General features: G+C 42.0%; 1 protein-coding gene across 1 annotated transcript in view; it reads right to left on the bottom strand.

Moving 5' to 3' along the window:
- FAS (Fas cell surface death receptor) overlaps window positions 1-22,794 on the bottom strand; it is a 25,254-nt gene continuing 2,460 nt past the window's right edge. The window contains exons 2-9 of the mRNA XM_021696127.1: window positions 12,907-13,072; window positions 8,496-8,633; window positions 7,191-7,299; window positions 4,342-4,400; window positions 4,119-4,187; window positions 2,901-2,962; window positions 2,451-2,475; window positions 1-1,708 (exon numbers count right to left, since the gene is read on the bottom strand). Of these exons, the coding sequence (XP_021551802.1) occupies window positions 1,422-1,708; window positions 2,451-2,475; window positions 2,901-2,962; window positions 4,119-4,187; window positions 4,342-4,400; window positions 7,191-7,299; window positions 8,496-8,633; window positions 12,907-13,072 (915 nt within the window). The 3' untranslated portion in view covers window positions 1-1,421. The remainder of the gene's footprint in view (window positions 1,709-2,450; window positions 2,476-2,900; window positions 2,963-4,118; window positions 4,188-4,341; window positions 4,401-7,190; window positions 7,300-8,495; window positions 8,634-12,906; window positions 13,073-22,794) is intronic.

The following is a 22,794-nucleotide window of genomic DNA, read 5'->3' as shown; positions in this document are numbered from 1 at the left end:
AACATGACTTTAATTAAATATTTTATATTTCCAAACATAAGGAAAAGAGATCTTCCATCAATGGAAGCTCTTTAGGTGGTTCTAAATATCTGCCTCAGTTTGTACCCGTCTTCAATTTACATCTATATAAATATAAATAGTATTTACTAAGACTCATATTTAATACAAACTTCCAGAAGTGTTTAAATGGAAAAAGTGAGGAAGGAGCAGTGGGGAGAGGGGCTTGTTTGTCTCAGAAGCGACAGGGAAGCGGCAGTCCTTAAAACCTGAAGATGATTTCACCCTTGCTGTGTACGAGCTGCATTTGTAGTGCAAGAGGGACACATGGGGAGTGACTGAGCATTTTGTGAGGAACACGACAAAATAAGAATCTATGTTATCAACTTTGGTGTGTTCATGGGTTCCTGATATGCCACAAAGCCACCTTCTGGAAGAGCAGTTAGTTTATCCAAAACAGGCTAGAAGTTTCTACGGGCAGCCCTGGTTTTTAGGGGATCATTACATGTTTCTTAGACAGCGCTTCCAGCTGTGAGGATGTACAATCAAGACACGTATCAGAGAGAAAACGGAGAAGCAACAATGCCCCACTAATATTTTCCTGATGACAATGTCTGGACAACTGAGAAATAAGTGGATTATCTCAATCCAGTAAAATGGCATTCAAGTAGAAAATACCCAAGCATTATAAGTCAGTCTGCATTTCCTGCGTGAATTCAAAATTGAAATATTTCACACCAAAATGCCAATGATCTGTGCAAAGATTAGACCCTTATCAAATTCTGCATTCAGATGTACATGCAAGCTTGCCTTGGATCCTCTCCTCTCAGAGTTGCAAAATTTACAAATATGGTACAATCTCTAGAGTCATCATGGAGCTGGAGAGGTAATGCAGAAACCAAGCCGCCTTTCCAGTAATTGTGGCATTGCAACAAAAGTCACAGCTTCTATTGATTCATTGAACGGAGTCAACCTGCGGGTAGACATTTGTACTCACGTACACCAATTCCGTTCATACCCACACCCTCCCATTAGATACTAGAGCGTGTTCCTAATCTTTTGTCCTTTGTATGCAATTTGCACACATAACATGACAACCCTTTTAACTAGGTCTTTCTTCCCAACATCCTTGAGATCTGAATCCTGAGAACTTTAGAACTGTAAACATATTAAAATCTAACAAATGAAATATATTAGCTCTACAAATCTAACAAATGAAACATATTAGCTCTACAAATCTAACACATGAAATGCACACCCTCTAAAAAGCCAAGCAATGTTTACAGTTCACAGCTAGTAAGAACTTATTCAAACACTAATTTTTCTTTCTATTGACTCGTATATACTCAGGACTGAGTTAGTTGTTTTCCGCTTTTGGCCAAGCTTTGTCTTTTACTTTCATGTTTGAAGTTTCCATTTTCAAGTTAGCTAGTAATGTCCCTCTGGATCATTTCTTGAATTCTCTCTGCTAGTGCACAAAGATTAGCTTTTCTGAGGCCTCTAATTAAATTGCAATATGCATCTCTCCTCCCGTGGAGTTGGTACCAATTACGGAGGAGTTGGACTTTCTGTTCCGCTGTGTCTTGGAGATTGTCATTCTTGATCTCATCTATCTTGGCTTCGTTGATACCATTCTTCCGGACAAATTCTCTGACTTGAGTTATTGTCATTTGTTCAACAATACTAGTGATATATTTACTCAGGTCGATGTCTGAAAAATAGAGGACAGTCTCTGAAAATTTGTTTTGCTAAATGAAATTCTCATTATTGAAAACCATGTTTATTTCTCTTCTATACTGGTTAAGTCCTAGAGATTGGAAGAACTGGTTGGGGAAAAATGAAAACAGAACCCCCCCAAGTTCTAATCCCAACCCCTCCTGGATCCCCAGTAATTTGCTCTATGACGTGGGCAAGATATATGACATCTCTCTATCTTCTTCTCTTGGCTATAAAATAAGAGGGTTGGAAAAGATCATCTCTAATGTTCTTTATGCATCTGATGATCAGTGACCCACAAACCTAAAAGGCAGGCAAAGACTTTATGATTTTCTCTCTGACTCACAGGTAGAGAGAAGCAGACCTGAATAGAATCGTGGAATACAGCAGAACCAGGAATACACCAGTAATAATTAAGTCTACAATTCAGTTTATTTAGTCCCTAAATCAATTTAAGCAGGAATTCTATAATACACCTGTTTGTGAAGGAAAATGCTCTGAAGCCTCAGAATACGGCATTTTATTGCTCCCCGGCTTATTTTTAACTATGAGTGTTAGTTATGCAGTCAAACACACTGTCTGATAAAACCCTTGATGGTGAGCAGAATGAGCTATAATCTCAAGGAAGAGACCCCCCACAATATATCACTGAAATTAGCAATATTGTTTTACTCTGAAATTGGCCTGTTAACTCCCTAGGAAGCCGTCTCCGTGAAACACAATGATAGAAGCCTTACCTGCATAATTTATCGGCATCATTTCCTGGGGGAGACAGAAAATGGAGGGAAGGAGCAAGATAAATAAACATATATTTATAATATTCTAAATGTAATTGTCTAATTCTTCCTTAATACTGAAGGAAGTACAATCAGCAGCTTGATGTATAAAATTAGCTAGATGACGTGATTAAGGATTCTTTTCCCATTCAAATTTTTATTCTGCAAAGTTCCAGCCTTGCTGGAATATTAACTTAGCACTCTCATATTCTTTGTTAATTAATTCTCATGCTATTTGTGTAGGAGCTTCCTATAAGCTGGGCACCAAATCTTCGTCCGTTCTTGATGCCCCTCTAACCCATGCACACGCACTCACAATAAATGTTTGTTTTAAAACAAGGAGCAAATAAAACACTGAATTGCTACTTTCTCCATTTCCTTAAGAAAGTGGATGCATGTTTCAACACCTACAGTAGTTGAGGCTATGTATCCAGGGTCTTCATTCTTTTTATTCCTGCGCCATCTTAACATCCCTGGAAGATCAAAGACATTTCTGTCAGACTCAGGTCTCAGCCTTGTAGGAAGCCTGTGAGAACAGACTCTCGCACTATGAGAAGTGGGAGAAGGAAGGAGAAATTCACTGAAACTTAAAGTGACCAACACCGCAAAAGGCAGCATTGTCCTGATTTTAGAAATCCCACCCCGTGAGGTCAAATGTTCTAGAGATATGTCACATTTTAATTGGCCATCCCATGATCACACACTGGCCTAGCCTGAAGCTGGCTTTTGACTTATCATATGGCCACCACTACTCCCTGTCACCAGAATGGAATTGGGGGGCATGCCTGCGGCAGGACTCAGAAGCCACAGGATATGGAAAGTTGGCATTCAAGGCCCAGAAATTCAAGTACATACGCTCACAAATCCCTACAGTATACACACTCAGTGCGTGTATGCCTTGAAGTCAGTATAAATGAAAGAAAGGACACGTCTCCAAGCATGATGATCGTGTTTAAGCACTGAGTGTGTATTTTTAGCCTCTAAAGGCAAGGCGACCTCTTATCTTCACCTGATCTGGAGAAGCAGTGATGGGTTCCAACCGAAAAGGAAAAACTGGATGCCTCCGAGTTTTTCTATGGTCATCATGATTATGCCCAATTTGGGCTTACCTGTTGACTTTGCTAAGTAACCCTAGCATAAGTTCTATTGCCACAGTATTTTAAGTTAAGATGGAGAAATAATAGTAAAAACATAAAAACCATGGAGTCTGAACAAGGGAGAGGAGGCACAGAGGGGATGAACTTATCAAGTGTTCCCCGCACTCTTTCCCAGGAAGATCCTTTCTTCTCGTGTTCTTTATGGGGCCATCTCAATGAGCAGTCAAGGATTCCTTCTGATTCCTGACCCACTCAGCTGCTGCCGGGGTGAAAACCTACCCTTGTTCATACGGAGGATGGGAATAACCATTCCGAGCTCCAGAATGACTGCTCAAAAACAGTAGCCGAGGGATGATATCATCTAGGTCTTATCAGCTCTCGGGTGCACTCAGCGGCGGGAATTTAACAATATAATAGAGCTACCTACCTGGCAGGAGCTTTCTTATGGGTAGGAGACAAAGGGGAATTCTTGTGAATAACTACTTTCCAAGTTATTTCAATCAGCAGTGGTTTGAACAAAGTAAGAACTTACACCAACATATTAGTGCAGACATTAGAATCGGGATTAGGACACAAAACCACAGAAGTTTGGAGCTGGATCCTGTAGGTAGAAACATTGAACATTGAATGTGAAAATAAGCAATCTTTAAGATTAAACAGAGTACTCTCAAAGACTCAAAAGAGATTGGCTTTTCTTCATATTTTACAGTAGGGATGAGAGAAAGGAGGATATAATCATAAAAAGAAATAATAACCTTCTCTACATTTGGTGTTGCTGGTTGGTGTGCAATTCTCAAGGATTCCATGTTCACACCTAAAAAAAATCAAAAAACAAAAACTAACAGGGGCAACTGGGTGGCTCAGTTGTTTAAGCATTCAACTCTTGATTTCGGCTCAGGTCATGATCTCAGGGTCGTGAGATCAAGTCCCGCATCGGGTTTCCCAGCTCAGCGTGGAGTCTGCTTGGGATTCTCTCTCCCCTGCCCCCGCCCCTCCCCCCACCACTTGCATGCATGTGTGTGTGTGTGTGTGTGTGTGTGTGTGTGTCTCAAAATAAACAAATAAAATCTTTAAAAAAATACAGAGGAAATTCAAAAAGCCTGGTGGACTGACTCCTTGATCATCTACAATGACACACTCTAAATCCAGCACCATTTTATTCATCTTTGCATCTCCGGGAAACATCATCCCTCAAATATTGCTAGAATAAGCGTCTAAAGCTGGTACAAATTCATAACATAATTTGGATGTTTGGATGAGAAATATCCTAAATAACTACGTTTGTTATAAAATACCAAGAGTTGGGGTGCCTAGGTGGCTCAGTCAGTTAAGCGTCTGCCTTCAGCTCAGGTCATGATCTCAGGGTCCTGGGATCGAGTCCTGCATTGGGCTCTATGCTCAGCACTGAGTCTGCTCGACCATCTCCCTCAGCTCCTCCCCACCCGCCCCCACTTGTGCTTTCTCTCTCTCACTCTCAAATAAATAAATAAAATCTTAAAAAAAATGCCAAGAGTTAAAAGAAAGTAATAAAATACTGACAAATAGGAAAAAGGATGAAATAGACAAAGATTTAAAATTGGTAGTAAGCTGTGCTCTTAGAATCATAAACTGCCAAAAGCTATTTCAAAACAGTCCCACTGAACAATAAAATGGCTGGGTAAAAGCCCCTGCCCACGATACTGCTTAGAAAGCTACCCACCCAGCCCTCAGAGGCTTCCCCTCTCAGCATCAAGTGGTGATCATGACACTCAAGAGGAAAATCCTTGGGATTTCCTGCGGACCATCAGATTGTCAGATTGTCTGAATGATAGCCTGGTTCAGCCCATTCCCTAACTCCGTGAGCTTGGGTATGTCACTTAACCACCCTGAGCCTATTTTCTCATCAATAACAAGGAGATTACATTATAATAACAAAGGAGGGTTATGGTGAGAAGAAAATTAAATTGAGATTAGGAGCTATTTAGAACTATTATTACAGTGGACCTTTGAACAATGTGGGGGTTGGGGCACTGACCCCCCCCCCCACCGCATAGTTGAATATCCTCGTATAACTTTTGATGCCCTCAAAACTTAATTACTAATAGCCTACTGATGACCAGAAGTCTTACTGATAACATAAACGGTCGATTAACACATTTTGTATATTACATGCATTCTATACTGTGTTCTTTCAATGACCTAAGCTAAAGAAAAGAAAATGTTACTTCAAAATCACGAGAAAGGGGCACCTGGGTGGCTCAGTCAGTTAAGCATCTGACTCTTGATTTCAGTTTAGGTCATGGTCTCAGGGTCGGGAGATCAAGCCCTGTGTCAGGCTCTGTGCTGTGCGTGGAGCCTGCTTGGGATTCTCTCTCCCTTTCCCTCTGCCCCTACCTCCCCACCCTGCTCATGCTCTCTCTCTCTCTTTAAAAAATAAATAAATAAAGTCATAAGGAAGAGAAAATACATTTACAGTGCTGTACTCTACTTATTGAAAGTAGAGTCCACATATAAGTGGACCCTCACAGTTCAAACCCATGTTGTTGATGGGTCAATGTATTATTATTATTATTTTAGCACATTAGTCCCTCCCGCACAGTCCCTACTTATGCCATCGTCAGGCACTCTCAGCCATGGGGGGGCCAGAAGGGAAAGACTAGGTTAAGTGCACGTAATTTTAAATTTCTAGTCAATAAGAGACATAAGGCATCATGTCCCTACTTCACAAGTCAACTAGGTGAACTCCCAAACATTTCCCAAGGTGAAATACAAGTTTAAGGAGAGGCACATGAATATAATCCTAAATGTTTATGTTGGTACCATACAATATCTTACGGAGCAAAAGCTACTTTATAACACATATCACCCAGTCTACACTTCACAGAAATGAGGCTGATAGGAGATGTGAATACTGTTTGCATCCCACGAGTGAGGGAATGGATGCTCAGAGAGGTTCAGTGACCTGCTCAAAATCACCCAATCAATCAGAAGAAAAGGGAGATGCACAATCAGGTTTTCTAACTTTGGGTCCAAAACAAGCTCCTTTGCATGAAAGGCAAGGTCCTTCATAATCTGGCCCTGGTTCCTTCTCACTACACTCTGGCCGGCTACTCTGCTCTCTGGAATGGCTGTCTGTATTTCTGCAGATGCTATCCCCCTGCCTGAGATGTCCTGTCCATGTGTGCACACCTGGGGATGTTCTTTCTTTCCTCTCTCAAGACTCCCGTCATGTGTCCTACCTTCACCCGCCCCCTCAGGCAAAGCTGGAAGGTTCTCCGTAGAACCCGTAACAGCCTGAGCACATGTCTCTTCTGGTGCTTGACCCCATAACCACTGCTTTTCTTGTCTCTTTCTGCCTCTCGCCTGAGACATTTGATGCCAGGAATGTGGCTTGCCCGTGACACTTGTTAGTGTAAGCAGCATGCAGAATACAAGCACGTAGGAGGTATTCAAGAAATGTTTGGAGCCTGGACGTTTGAGTGAACGAACAGTTATCTAGTGGCTTAGAGGCAAAGCAAGACTAGAGCCCAAATTCTTGACTCTCGGCCAGTGTTGCTTCCCCCTAGGAAGACACAGTCTGTCCAGGTATATCTAGCATCTTGATCAAAGAAAGATGAAAACTTACGTGGTGCACGGGGTACAATGTTCGCATTCAGAGACGTTACAAAAAAAGTTTGGTTTACATCTGCACTTGGTATTCTGGGTCGGGGTACAGTTTCTCTCCACTTCCAAGCCTAGAAAACCAGTTTGCAGACTATTAATTACAGCAGCTGCTGAGCAGGGGCTGTCAGAGCTTTTGAGATCTACCGCTTAAATCAGCACACGTTTTGCAACACGGGTAGCGTTTACGAGCAAAACAGGTGACCCCAGCAGAGTTTTAAGTGGACAGACAGTCCAGCAGCCAACACAACCCCACTTTTGCTTTAAAGAGTTCCCCTATTCCTCTAAGCCTGGCTGCTTAGGGCGTGGCTTGTGGACCAACAGCATTGACCTCAGTTGGAAGCCTGTTAGAAATGCAGAATATCAGGGGCGCCTCGGTGAAGCGTCTGACTTCAGCTGGGGTCGTGATCTCAGGGTTCTGGGATTGAGCCCCGCATTGGCCTCCCTGCTCAGCAGGGAGTCTGCTTTTCTTTCTCCCTTTGCCCCCTGCCCCTCGCTCATGCTTGCTCTCTCTGTCAAATAAATGAATAAAATCTTAAAAAAAAAAAAAAGAAATGCAGAATATCAGGCCCAACTCCAGACTTAGTCAGACCGATGCCAAAGCCCCCACTTAGAGATTCTGATTTAATGGCTCTGAGGTGGGAACTAAATGCTGACATTTTCAACAGCTCCCTGTGTGATCCTAATGGACCGCCACGATTGACAAACATTCCTTTAGAGCCTGAATGAGGACAAGAAAAGTTTTATGTCCAGGCATTTCTTGATATCAAATGAAACTGGGAATATTTCTGTTACATTTGAATCTGGGCTCTCATGATAGATTGGGACGTTCATAAAAATTCAAGTCCCCAGCTGGAATTATCAGGACAAAATCGATCTCTGAAGGAGGGAGAGGGGGAGCATCCCATACACCTCTTGGATTCCTCTGTCCTTGTATCAGAAGGCTTCTGAGCTCTTGCTGGCTATAACAAGAGCACCAATCAAGGCAAGAAAAAAAAAATCCCTGCCAATTTTGATTGCAGCTGATGAACCTGTTCACCAGGTTCATATTTAGTCATCTTGGGAGAAATGCCTAGATTTGACCCACAAATGTCTAGACCGGAGATTAGCTCGGTACCTGGTCCTGCTTCACACCAGCCAGCTCCATCTTGTCCTTTCCTCTATGGCTCATAGCATCAGAGTAGGTCCCAATTTCAAATTGTATATGTATTATGCTCCAAATCATGGAGTACCATGATTGGTCTTTCTGATTGCTTTTTAAGGCACTTACCTTGCTCTCCATCACAAATTCCACATCTTCTGCATTTATCAGAAAAATGCTCCTTGTCTGTGAACTCCTCCCCTTCCTGGCAGTGCGCACAATCTGGTTTACCCTCCTGAGATTTGCAGTCACCCTCTTTCCGTGTGCCTGCCCAAGAGAAAAATGCAGCAAGTGTTGGAGCACGAGGAATGCAAGGGACATGCAACCGTGTGGGAGATATGCAGGGATGACAAGGAAATGGGAGTCAGGACTGTCAGACTAATGATACATAAATACAACGGGAGAGAAGGTTATTGTAAAAATCCTGTCACCAGGCAGAAGGTCTCCCAAGACAAAAGCTCAAAGAATATGCCTGGAGACACAGGATGATTAGCAATAGGAATATATATATATTTTAAAAGGTTAGAACGACCTGGAAGAAATGCCTCTAGCAACTTTCTTTGCAAGGGAGGGCAGAGGTTCGTATTCATTCCTCTTTCTATTCCTTTGCCATTAAGGGTGCGTTTTGATGGGAAGGCATGAACATATTAATGACAAAATTTATTATCAGGTGGGTTACCTTCATCCACACGATTGTAAATAATATTTGCATTTGCTTCCCTTGTCAAATAAGGCGAGTTCCTGTATTGGTGTTCATAAGCAGTTGACAACAATGATTTCTCTTGAAAATTCATTTATTTAACAAGTGTTTATTAAATGCCTATTGTATGTCAGGCACTTTCTAGGAGCCAGAGATCCTGCAGGAAGGAAGACAAAGCCTAGGTATGCAAGGGCTTCACGTTTCCAGGGAAGAAGCAGGTCATGCCCAGATCAATGTCTGATGTCAAGTGGTGGTAAGTGCCTTGGGGAAGAGGAAAGCCTGGCTTGTGGCCTTCATTATTCATGGTGTAACTAATTAAAAAGAATAGGCCGAGTCTAATCTGCCTCACACATGTGTGCGGCAAAAATAATTTATGCTCTTCCCTGGGTAAATGACTTTCTTAACAACCTGCTAGCATTCTTTCTGAGAACACATAATACTATATAAGCAAATGATGAACCTGAAACAGGTATGATATTGTAGTCAACAAAGACGGTGATAGTGGGTCAGGAACACAAAGTAAGTTGTGAAAACCCGGAACCAAATTCAAATACCGAGCATCATCGAGCATCGGGGCTGTACAATATCGTAGCAGTGTTTAAGAACACCGAGCCAAAGTACAATTTTGTTGGCTTGCCAGGCGTATTATACTGGTTTCTACACGAACTGGCCCCTCTAACGAATTACCCTGCAGAATAAGCCTAGAGCTATGCGTACGGCATGACAGTAAACACAGGGCTATCTCTCCTCCAACGTACATAATCTCAATTTATCAAAATATTTATCAAAATATGTGGTTGTTTTCTTTTCTTTTTTAATTAATTTTTTTTATTTAAAGAGAGAGTGGGGCAGGGGAGAGGCAGGGAGAGAGAGAGAATCTCAAGCAGACTCCCCACTGAGTGCGGAGCCCGAGGCGGGGCTCGATCCCAGGACCCTGAGATCATGACCTGAGCCGAAATCACAAGTCGCTGCTTAACCGACTGAGCCACCCAGGCGTCCCTGAGTGTTTGTTTTCTTGAAAATAAAATTTTACAATACATTTGTTTCTGAGTGTAATAGTACACATGCTCAATGTGGAGAATTTGGAAAAGTTCGGGAAGTATAAAAAGCACCTGTATGTCAACCACACTGAGAGAGCCACGGTTATTGTTTTGGCGCATTCCTATGTGTGTACCCCCATGCATACATGTGAGCATATGTGCATGTAATATGCATGTGTGTGCGCGTGTGTACTGTATGCGGTGTACCACAGAATCCTTCCGATTAGATAAGGTGATGTGATGAGGCCTTTTTGATCCATTAATCAAAAATGTCATTTCACGTAGGCCATCATTGAAAAAAAATACTGTAAGTATTTTAATTTACGAAGTGTAACTGTAATTATTGGCCAGTCTTGTGGCGTAGGAAAAAGTAATAAAAATTCCAGATTCTTCCTCACGTAGGTGACATTCAAAATGCCTCCCTTCTTGTTTTTCTTTCTCTTCCTCCCTCCCTGCTCCCTTCCCTTTCTCCCTCCCTCTCTTCTTTCCTTTCTTCCTTTCTTTTTTTTATTTTTTTTAAAGATTTTATTTATTTATTTGACAGAGAGAGACACAGTGAGAGAGGGAACACAAGCAGGGGGAGTGGGAGAGGGAGAAGCAGGCTCCCCGCAGAGCAGGGAGCCCAGTGCGGGGCTGGATCCCAGGACCCCGGGACCCTGGGACCATGACCTGAGCCGAAGGCAGACGCTTAATGACTGAGCGACCCAGGCGCCCCTCTTCCTTTCTTTTTGATGGAAACAAACCCTTACAGATACCAATAATTTGTATGACAGGCTTTCAAGGGTTTTGTGTTTTTTTCCATTTATTTTGATCTCATCTCATTCATCAACAATTCTTTTAGCAGCTCACCTGGACTGAAATCCTCCAAGGATCCAAAGGAGTTTTCATAGAAGTAAAATCTGTCTTTTTCTCTGTATTCGTACAGCATTGGTTTATGTACTAGTTAATTAAATTACATATTAATATCACAACACCAATGAGCATAAAGACTCGGAAGCAATTTGAATAGTGATAAGCCTACAATTCAACAAGAGAGAATAGGGGCAGAAAGAGCAGTAGCGTGCGTTGGACACCACCCAGGATTCTTAGAGATGGAACAGAGAGAGTCAGTTAGTCCAGCAGGCAGATCAGTTAGAAATCCCTTCGTGGGCGGGGGGCACCTGGGGTGTCTCAGGCAATTAAGCATCCCACTCTTGGTTTTGGCTCAGGTCATGATCTCAGGGTTGTAAGATCGAGCCCTGCATTGGGCTCCTCAGCGTGGAGCCTGCTTGAAATTCTCTCCCTACCCCCACCCCCCACCCCCACCCCCGCGCTCTCTCTCTCAAAAAAAATAAAATTCCTTCAGGGAATTTATACATTGAGGCTTTTGTCAGAAATACATGAGAAAACATGATAGAATTGATGGAGACATTCAACTTTTGCACACTCCAAAATGTACTTAATCAATCCCACATCACTGAGTATCACAGTGGAACGTCATGCATACAATATTTTCCTTTGACTATTTTTAAAGACATCCTCCCCATAAATTTATTACTACATCAATAGGCATGAACATTTTCAAGTTTTTGACCCACGTATCCAAATTTCTTTCTTAAACGGTTGTAACAATTTACCTTCCAATTATGGTTAATGAGAGTTCTTATCTCAAAAGCAAACCCACCAGGGTTGAAAGCACTTCTTCAGTGAAAATAAAACAAAGCAAAGAGAAAAGAGAAAAGCAAACAGACAAAAATCCTTGACAGTTTGAAGGGCAAAGCATATTATCTTTGTTTGAATTTGCATTTTAAGTTTTACAAATATGAGGAAGGACCTTAAGTCCTCAGGCAAATAGATGATGTTTGGCAAGTTTATTAAAAGGCCAGGAAGCCATTCTCTGTTTCCTTTTGGAGAAGAGTAAATGTATACAGGCTTAAGTATAAATGGGTTGGATTATAAGGGAGATTTTCCGTGAGGGTTATTCAAAACTGCACAGGAGGCCAAGGGAGACTGATAGAATCTTTATAAACAGGACCTAAGCCTGTTTAGCTGATTGAGTGCTGGAAGCCTGGGATGCTCACCACAAAACCTACTGTGTACAGTCCTTTATGGTTCTATTCATCTACAGCTGCACCCCACGTGCTTTTTCCCTTTATCTCGTACTTCACCAGGCAGCTCAGAGGGAGTCATATCTGTATGAGATGGTAAGTCAACTCTACTCCATGTTGAAAAAAGGGGTTTGCGCCACTGCCTTTTGCGAAGCTTCTAATTTGCCAGTGTTTGAAGGATTTCTGATCTGAAATTGGTTTACATTTCAAGATACTGGTGTTAAAAATTTGTTGGGTTTTGTCCATTGCTTTTCTAGCTCATCTAGTTTCAGCTGCAAAAATGCAAATGTATTTTGCAGCCCTCAGAGACCTTCTGACTGAAGGGAATTGCTAGACACATCTCTTAAGGGGGGGGGGCAGGTCCCTTGCTTTCAGAGCTCCATGATTATGCAGATACATTTTAATCAGTTCTGTTGTGATAAGCTTTAATATCCACAAAGGAGTCTTCTTTGGCTCCTGAAAAATGGAGCTGAAGAGAGAAAGCCTCTCACTTCAGGGGCACATGTCATTTGTGAATTCCGTTTCTTCATCTCTACTATAAGCAGGATAAAGCTGAACTCAACTAGTCTTGGGAAAGTAATTTCCTGCCTGTTTTTCTTCCCAGTAAAGCTATAATGCAGAACCAAGCACTGTAAACTCTTCTCTCCATTATTACTGTATGCTGTTCCTCACCCGGATCATCAAGCTAATTGCTGGATGTTGATGGAACATACCAGGAGGACATGGCTGACAGCAGAATGTGCTCCCACGATACAGGCCTTCCGAGCACCCAGCCTCCCTTATGGTGATGTTCTTGCGCAATCTCAACACTTTGGAGTTGATAGCCGTTGCTTGAGCATTAACACCTCTAGGCCACGGTCCAGCGATGGAGGTAAGTATCTGTTAAAGCAAAGCATGAGGAGAATTGTATTGACTTCCCAACTAGACAACGTGGACCACAGGTGTAAGCTGCCCCAGATGGCTATGTTTGCGGTTGCACAGGCTAAAAGCATGGGGCTCTATCCTTCTGCTCACACATCTCCAGAAAAGGAGGATGCTGATTACGTGATAGTCCAAACTACTCCAGAAACAGCATCATGGATAGTAGGAGCCAGGGCTCTGGGCTCAAAAGCGAACCCTGACTCTCCCTTACCAGCCCTGTTGCTGAGGTGAAGTCACTTAAATTCTCCGAGTCTCTGTTGTTTTATCTATAAAGTGGAAATCATCTCCTCTTCATGGGTTTGTTGTGACCATTAAATGCACGTAAAGCTCTTAGCGCGATTTCTGGCGCATAATAAATAGGTGCCCCACAAATGGTATTGTTAATTTACTAATTATTATTATTGCTATCGTCATAAGGTTCTAGCGAGGAACAACATAGGCAAGTAGGCAAAACCGTGACATTTCAAAATGACTGCAGTGTGAATCCCAGTTCTGTTGCCAACACGGTGACTTTAGGCAAATTATAGAACCAACTGACCCTCAGTTGCCTGACCTGTAAATGCCAATAGCACTCTCTGTCTTGAAGGGTTATTATGAAGATAAAAAGTGATAATTTCTCCCAAACCTGGTGCTTAGCTTATAGCATGTTCTATTTCTTCTCTTTTTATAGGTAGCCACAGAATACATTTCGGTGAGACCCTGTCATACAATGAGCATACAATGAGTCTCATGGGATTTTCTTCACCTTTGCTCAGAAAAAAAAAAAAAGAACTTCTTTTAGTGGAGAACCAATCTTTAATCTATTTGGGGTTCTTTTCTTCTGGAGGTGAAAGTGATATCGGTCTAAGTGATATCATGTCAGAATTATCTCATGAGTTATAGACTAGAATTACTTAGAAAAATGAGCCCTCTAAAATGTATGGAAGCATTTGGGGATGATCTCTGATTCTTTTCTCTGGTTTCCTATTTTTTGTCTGTCTGACCGTAAGTATAAATAATCTCTCATTTTAGGTGGAATATGTAAATTCTATTGCTAAGCATCAGAGAAATCTAAACTATTAGTACTGAGGATTTTTCTTAAGGTCATTGTTCACAGTTTTCACTGCATACGTTACTTTTTTCTACTTTATGGTATAGTAATAATACTGGCATCTTCTGAGTCAAGGGAACTAAGTGTTCTTCATGTAGAAACCACTACCACGGAAGTCCCTCCCCCTGCCCTTCCAGCCCTTCCCCCGTTGTCACCCAAACCTGTATCCCTGTCAGGTCACAGGATACCATAGGACCCCCACAAAGGGAGGGCTGAGGGAGATGTGGCTGCCCACTTTTCCTCCTGGGACAGACGTCTTTAAAAATGCATCCCTAAAATTCAGCCTTCCAAGAGGGAAAATGACACCAAAGCATCAAGAAAATATCCCACTTAACCAGGTACACACACCGGCAAAATGTAGAGCTAGCACTCATCCGAGGCTCCAAACAACTTTCACAGTGTTCTTTCCCTACAGCCAAGAGACAGGTGAACTTACCACGGGCTAAATGCTCTCTCTCTCAATATGAATAATTCTACATATAGAACACCTGGAACTGGTACCCAGATCAGAGGAATAATGTCTAAATATGCTGGCTTCAGTGCCTCTTTGACCCAACAGACATTTCTTGAGCACCTACTATGTGCCAGGTTCTGAGACTACAAAAGACAAGTAACATTGATTGTAATAGGAAGGGAATATTAAGTTTCTTTGAACTTAAGAACTTTGAACAAAAGTCTTTATTAGCATCAATCTCTCTTTTCATGGTGACAGTGCCCCACTTCTTACTTTATCTGCAAGGAATTCTCTCATCCTGTTAATATCAGCTCCTCTTCTAGATCAGAGAATAATAGCTAATGCGTAGTAACTGAATTGGGCACGCTAGGAAGTAATAATGTGATGGAAAGCATACCAAAGTGTGAACTACTAAGACGGGGAGGGCTTTCAAATGAAAATCCTTCAAATCGTTAGGATCCTCATTCCATAACTATCTCGTTGTTCTATCAGGGATTACACATACCAGCCAGCTAGCATTCCAGATACGGCCAGCATATGAAAAGTATTAAAAAATCTCTCCAGGGGCGCCTGGTTAAGTGTCCGACTCTTGGTTTCAGCTCAGGTCATGATCTCAGGGTCCTGGGAACAGGTCCCGCCTTGGGCTTCACACTCAGCAGGGAGTCTGCTTGAGATTCTCTCTCTCTCTCTCTCTGCCCCTCCCCACCATGTTGTCTCTCTCTCCCAAATAAAATAAATCTTAAAAAAAAATATCTCTCCATAGTTGGAAGAGACCAGTGAGTCCTGTTTGCAACGGATAATGGAAAACTGAACCTAAGCAACCTGAGTAGAAGCAATTCTTTTCTATTGTCGCCACTCCCACTGCTGTGAAGAGGGGGTTAACAGGGAGATATTACTTGTTCTCCTCTTTCAATTCTGGTGTCTCACTAGAAACTGAAGAAAATGCAACAGGTTTAAACTCCGAAGAGATTGATAGGGATCGGGCAGGCCAAAATTGACCAGTGAAAAAAAGCACAGAAAGTTGACACCCAATCCTGTGCGTATGTGTCTGTGTGTGTGTGCGCGCGCGCGCGCACGCACGCGCACGCACGCGCACGTATCTCCTATGGCCCCGGGGGGCCTTATTCTCCCTGGTGTTCTAATTCCATCCAGGATTCCTGAGACAATATTATGAGCAGGTCCACAGTTTCTGGCTTAGGTGATGAGTGCTGAAGACAGTAGCACATTTTATATTTGCGGATTGTGACACTGATGCTATTTCTGGAAAACTCTGCATCCAGTCGACCTTCTCAAGCTGTCTAAGACAAATGTATACTCTCCCTCGTTTTGTTTTAGTTTTGAAGTTTTTCAGAGGGAATCAAAATCCTCTGCCCAAAATCCATCCAGAATTTGAGGAATTTCCAGAATTTCAGCAGCATGCTGAAAGACAGGAGCATCACTGGCCACAAAGGGCAGACACCGGCACCAAGCTCGTCTCATGTCTGATCACGTCTGCTTCATGGAGCTGAATTTCTGGAAACATTTCTTACTTAGTTCAGCATCAAAAACTCACTTCAAGTATGAAAAAGAAAGCTGGTCCGAAGAGCACGTGGTGGCTGTTACATAAGGTGAGGCAGGCGATGCTCCATAGAGCTTGTATTTGTTTTGTAATTGTTGCATTAACTCAAGTTTGCAATATGCAAAGATTTAACCCAAACCGTCCAGGCAGGAACTGGGGCAATTTGACTGTGACAAGGCAGGAAACCCACAAAGGATGAAATGATCTGAATGCTCAGAAAACTTGTTTTCAGAAAAGCTGAAAAGGCCAGAAAATTGATTAAATTAAAGGTCTGAAAAATGTGAATAAACTAAGTCAGATGATCACCAAATGGGAAAAAATGAGGAATAAATAGTTTTACATCTCCATCATCCTAAGGATGAAAAAGTCAGAGAAACCTCAATTGTATATTCTGCTGGGAATATTCACCAATCCATTAATCAAATTAATTAATTGAGTGAATACTTTGTTGGGCACTTACTATGTGCCAGACAGGTGCCTGGGAACAGCCCAGTGAGCAGACATAGACTCTGCTCTCATAGAGTTTATATGTAAGTGAGGTATGTGAGGGTTCTCTAGAGAAACAGGACCAAAAGGGTGTGTGTCTGTGTGAGAGAGAGAGAGAGCTGGGGGAGAGACTTGGTAAGTCCAAAATCTTATAGGATAGGGCACCAGGCTGGAGAGTCAGGAAGAATTTCAGTTCAAGTCCAAAGACAGTCTGGAAGCAGAATTTCCTTTTCCTCAGGGGAGCCCAGTCTCTAGGCTGTTAAGGCCTTCAACTGATTGGATGAAGCCCACCCACATTAGGGAGGGTAATCTGCTTTACTCTAAGTCTACCACTTTAAATGTTGATCTCATCAAAAAACAACAGCACCAAAAAACAAAAACAGAAACAAAAAACACCTTCACGAAAACATCCAGGATAACGTTTGAGCCGATGTCTGAGCTCACGCCTGAGTTCACGATGACACATGAAATGAAGCATCACATGCAGGGAGATGAATAACCAGAGAAATAGGCACCCTGTCCCGGAGGGATACGAGCTGGGTAAAGCAATAAAGCAAGCTTAGGGGGCATGGAGAGTTTGAAGGGTGGGGTAGGGCTGTGTTAGAAAGCGTGGTCCGGGAAGGCCACCGAATGAGAGGATGTTTGCGCACCGCGGTGAAGGGAATGTGTGGGTAAGAGCTGGCTTTTGGGAAAGGGCTTTCCAGGAGGGTCATACCCAGAAGAACTTGGCCTGACCAAAATGGGGAAGAACCTCAGGTCCTCAGCAAAACCATCATTAGCAACTAGCTGTGAGGATAAATAAAGATCTCCGTCTCCTGAGCCTCACAAGTCATTCGTATCTTGCCGATGGAAGGCATGGTGGGATTATATGGCCAACCTTAACCCTAGATGCCACAGTCTCGTGGACTCCTGGAATGTCAGAGCAGGGGAGGGAACAGACGCACCTGTTCAGCTGCAAGATAGATTTTAAAAAAATGGACCATCTTGGGTCTTTCGTTATCTACAGGATGTTAATATTTTCTCCAAGTCAGAAAATGTGCTTCTCTCTCTCCTGACTCACCCATGAAAATGTGAAGTGAGAGCGCCAGGCCCTGGAGGCGGTTTTCCCTTTCCCCCAGGACCTGTGCCTGGCCTGTTACAAAGTTCCTTAATGTGTATTTCTCCTCGTGATAGTTACAAGAAGGCTTTGCATGAGGAATTCTTACTGTCTTATTTTACAGTTGAGGAAGGTGAGCACAGAAAATGAGCACGGGAAATGACTTGTCCAATAATCCACAATGAGGAAAGGCCAGGGGAGAAGTTGGCACCTCTGACCCGGACCTGGGCTCTGTTTTAGGTTTGTAAATTAGTTTCCTAATTATTTCTATTCCATTTAGGCACACAAACAACTCAATTTGTTTTCAGACAGTTAGTTGTTGGCAAGAAGCCTGAGTGTTAATTATACAAAGAACCTTTCATGGGGCGCCTGGGTGGCTCAGTTGGTTAAACGTCTGCCTTTGGTTCAGGTCATGATCCCGGGGTCCTGGGACTGAGTCCCACATTGGGCTCTTTGCTCAGTGGGGAGTCTACTTCTCCCTCTCCCACTCCCCCTGGCTGTGTTCCCTCTCTTGCTGTCTCTCTCTCTCTCTGTCAAATAAATAAATAAAACCTTTAAAAAAAAAAAAAAAGAACCTTCAAAGCAAATGCATATTTTGGGTCTGGCAGGTACTCTCTGAGAACCAGCAGTCAGTCCCAAGTATAAGAAGGCTGCAGCAGGGCCCCAAGGCTGGGGTTCTGGCTAGCACGGAAGGGATGCGGAAACTTTGCACCCCTGGTCTGCAGCTCGGAACTAAGTGGGGTTTACACTTCCCTTCCTCCAATTCAGGTGCTGAGTTTCTGAGAACAGCCACGATGCCTGCTGGGACTGCAGTCTCTTGCAGGGGTAGGGGTCTGAAATGTACAAATAGAAACCCAAGTCTTCCTAGACTAGAATCTCGGCACTGGCTCCCTTTGAAACTCGGTGACAGGGCTACAAGAGAGTTTGCCCCTTGTATCAGTTGATGAGGAATTGAGAGAATAACTGGATATTCATTAGTTATCTGCATCGGGGATGGGTCACTTTTCAAAGCCAACCAGCTCACTCAATACAAGAAATGAAGCAGGCAGAGCCAGACCCAGAAATTGAAGACCGCCCCCCACCACGTACCTCACCCTGGGTTGACAAGTTGTCCGCCCGGTCCTAGGACTCAAAAGTGCTGGAGATCTCACGTGGCAGTTACAAAGAGAGTAACATCTCAGTGCCTGAATTAAGCAAACTATTGGAAGAAGTTGAGACTACCTTTGGATTACACTGAAGAATCAATTGCCTTGAGAGAGATGAGCTAGGATTTGAAAAGGAAGTAAAAAAAAAAAAATCACTTTTTTTTTCTGTTCTTATTGAAGCTCGAAGCAAACAGGAAAATAATTTTTAAAAGCAGCAAATTTAAAAAAAATAGAAAACCAGACACAAGGCAGTGAAAAATGCAAGAATGTTAAGAATGACTAACAGGTGCCTGAAGAGTCCGTGAATTTTTTCAAGACTGAGCCCTGTCCTCTGCTGCTGAGGACATAAATGAAGAAATAAAGCTCAGCTAATTCTTCTTGCTTGCTTGCTGTTTGGACTCTTAGCTATTTAGAACATATAAGAAGAAAGAAATTCTAAAAAGGCCATTTCCAACTATGAAAGGCATCTCTACTGTATGTGTGTCAAATATAAGGAAATAGTAGTGACATTTCATAGTAGGTGCATTATTGAAACACTGAAATACAGAGAAATAAAAGAAATTTTTCTACATGAAAGAGATGAGTGAAGATTCCATTCCCTCTTATTTTTTTCAAAATGTGTAAATAAAAATACGCATGGTAATCTTATGCCTGGAGTGTCTTCTTTCTTTCTTAAGGCCAGTTTCTGGGGAGACCAGGAGAGACAGAGTTGAGGAGGTGGGCATAAGGGACTGGCTAGACCTCTGAGTTATCAAGCAATACATAAAAGAAAATGAGGGAATCTAGAAAATTCTACCTGGGATTAGATTTTGAGTTTGGTGCTAGAGTTAGAAAAATAGTCTTCAAAACTGTGACAGACCTCAGAATCATGTAGTGATGCATTAAAGAAAAGAAAAAAATAGTGCAGGTCCCACCACAGACATAGAATCAGGGTCTCTGAGATCATCTTCAGCAAGTCCTCAGTTCTGCGGATGCTCACCACAGTTGGAGACAGCCCAGCTGGAGGACGATCTGAGGGCAGCAGGCCACTATATTTACATGTGAGGAGCTGAAGAGGTTTACAGACCAACAGCCTCTGTGGTCCGCACTTGCAAATCAGAAGATGACTTCTCGTGAAGAAGTAATGACCCTTCCCAAAAATAGGCCTGAAGGAAGAGAAGTCATCTTTGGTGGAGGAAACAGATAGTGGGAGCCTAGAGTCCTTCACTGCCCCGGGGGGTGGGGGGCAAAGAAGTAGCACAGGACCGAGGTGTCCATGTATCATAAGCAATAGGGGAGGAGAGGCTCGTCGAAATGGAGAGGGCCACCTGGACCAAAGGGCAGGCGAGTGGGGGCCATGTGGCATGTGGGCCCAGGTCTCCCATTTTTCAAGAGAAACCAAAATCCTACAACATTTAGGTAGCAACTAATATTAAAAATAGGTACTTACATATATATTTACTGTATGTGTCAATACCATGAGGGCTAAAAAAAACAAAACAAAACATAGTTTGGGGCAGTGTCTGCTCAATGTTTGAAATCAGGCCTAAATCTATTAAGACACCCATATGAAAAAAGTCTACTTTGACCAAGGATTCTCTTGTGAGGATGGCTAAAAACCAAAGCTCAGTCATCAGCAAGGGGCAAGAGCATAACCTACGTGCTCTCTCTCTCTCTCCCAAGATCTCTGGCCTCTGAAATCAAAAAGTATCGATGTTTCTCACATCTTATATTTTTATGGCCTCCCGGAACACAGAAGTGAGTAAATCTAGAATCTTTCATGACTTGACCAAAGGACAGTCTGTCATTAATGACTCCGTGGCCAAGTTTATTCTAATTTTGCAAGTTTATCCCAGTTTGCAGCTTAACCAAACCTACAGTAGGCTTGCTTGCCTCACTGGGCTGAGGATATCTGCCCAGTGAGCTGCAGTCAGATTTGCTAATTTATTAGGCTGGCCTTGCTCAAAATGCCTAAATCCACAGTAAATTCACTATCATCCTTACACTTAGTGGAACTTGGGCCACTCGCCCAACATAGACCGCTGTTTCTAAGTGCCCAAGATGGGAGTGGCTTGGTTGCACAAAAGTCCATTCCAAAACAAGAAGAGAGAGAAGAGATCAAAGGGGAGAACTAGCTCATTTCCTTCTGGCGAAGGTGGAGCTACCAAACCTATAATGATCAGTTTCTTTCTAATTAGAGCTTTACTACTTTCATTTCACTTCAAAGAAAATAGAGGTTGGCAAGTAGATTGAATTATTTGTTCCTCCTTAAGACTGAATTCAAGAGACTTACTTAAGAAGCTAAAGGCGCTTCATTTCTCTTTTTAAAGCAAGGGTCTTCCAGAAAATGAAAAGGACTTTCTAGGTAGTTAAATGCTGTTTTCCCACTTTTGTGAACAGATCCACATAGATAGCAAAAAGAATACAAGACTATGCACTAAGATACTGACAATGGTCTACAAATAATTTTTTTTTTGGTAATAAGATATATATAGACAGATTCCAGTACAATTAGAAATGGGTTTCTTTAAAATAATAGATTATTTAAAAAAGGAATAAATAAAATAATAAATGATAAGAATTCTAGAAATTCAAGTTCATTAAATATATGCCCTCTCTGTAAATGCATCCAATAAAAATTATAAAATAAAAATTGTGTCCCCGAGAAATGACAGAAAGCAGACTATAAACAGCACTGAACAAACATGCAACTATGTACCGGTGTAGACAAAACTAAGAGGCCATAAGTAAAATACAAAATGCTTGTTTTAGGTGATAAAATAAGGAGAGACTTTATTTTTTCAAGAATTACTTTTTATTTCACATCATCTGGTCAATTTCTCTCTTCATATCTATTTAAAGAGAAGAAAGAGATTCACTGTCCTAAATTTGGTTTCGACTTGCTTTTTATTTCTGGATCCACTTTTTCTGTGTGCCCTTTTATTATTTTTCATCATAAGGTAATAGTCTTCAGTACCTAGTATAAAACATGTGCTCATTTAGGGACTTTTGGGACCCAAGATAATTTACCAAAAGGCACTTTGCTCACTAGGGGTTTTCAAGTGGGGGATTTCCTTATTCAGGTTTTTAAACATCTCTTAAATGTTGGCTATTTTCTCCAACTGCCGTTTGTTTCATAGTCATCTGATTTCCCTTTAGCATTCTGGAAGCCTTCGGAGAGATTCCTTTGAGATACTGACAGGTCCACTGTAAGAGCTATTTAGAAGTAAAGTAAATCCTGGGTCCCCTTTGCCTCTCACTATTTCACCTTTCCCCCTCTAAACTTAGGGCGAGAAATAAAACCTCTTTTTCTAAATTAAACTCTCATTTACCACTAGGGGTGGTAACCATACATCAGAGATGGACACGAGGAGACTCTCTTCATCTCCCTGTGGCCCTCCTGGGCTCCGCGCGTCAATTTCATTTCTGCCTCCCCATCTTGCCATCACTTACAAATTGGTGTTCTTCCCTCCAGGTTGTTCTTGTTTTAAATTACATTTCATAATTTTGTTTCAGTTTAAAAACTTTTCAAGTGCTTTGTGATAGAAGTAAAACCCATTAAAAAAACCCATTTCATGTTTCTGAGGCCGGTTTAAGGAAAATGATTAAATTAGACATTAAACAACCATTCTTTATTTGTCCACTGAAAATCTTCCATAGGACTCGTTATAAAATACACTGGTTTCTTTTCAAACTCCCTCTGCTTTCCCTTGACCATAAATTGAAGACAACTGCTTTAAGAAATGTAGAAGAAATTGAGTTTGTAGTAACTGCCTGACCATAGACCTCAACAGTATAAATAAAAACCTATCTGAGCCATGAGCTGAAAGAAAGAAAGAAAGAAAGAAAGAAAGAAAGAAAGAAAGAAAGAA

Source organism: Neomonachus schauinslandi, chromosome 6 (genome assembly GCF_002201575.2).
Source record: "Neomonachus schauinslandi chromosome 6, ASM220157v2, whole genome shotgun sequence".
NCBI lineage: Eukaryota > Metazoa > Chordata > Mammalia > Carnivora > Phocidae > Neomonachus > Neomonachus schauinslandi.
The sequence above is the reverse complement of the archived record's forward strand: the minus strand, read 5'-3'. Positions and strand labels throughout refer to the sequence as shown.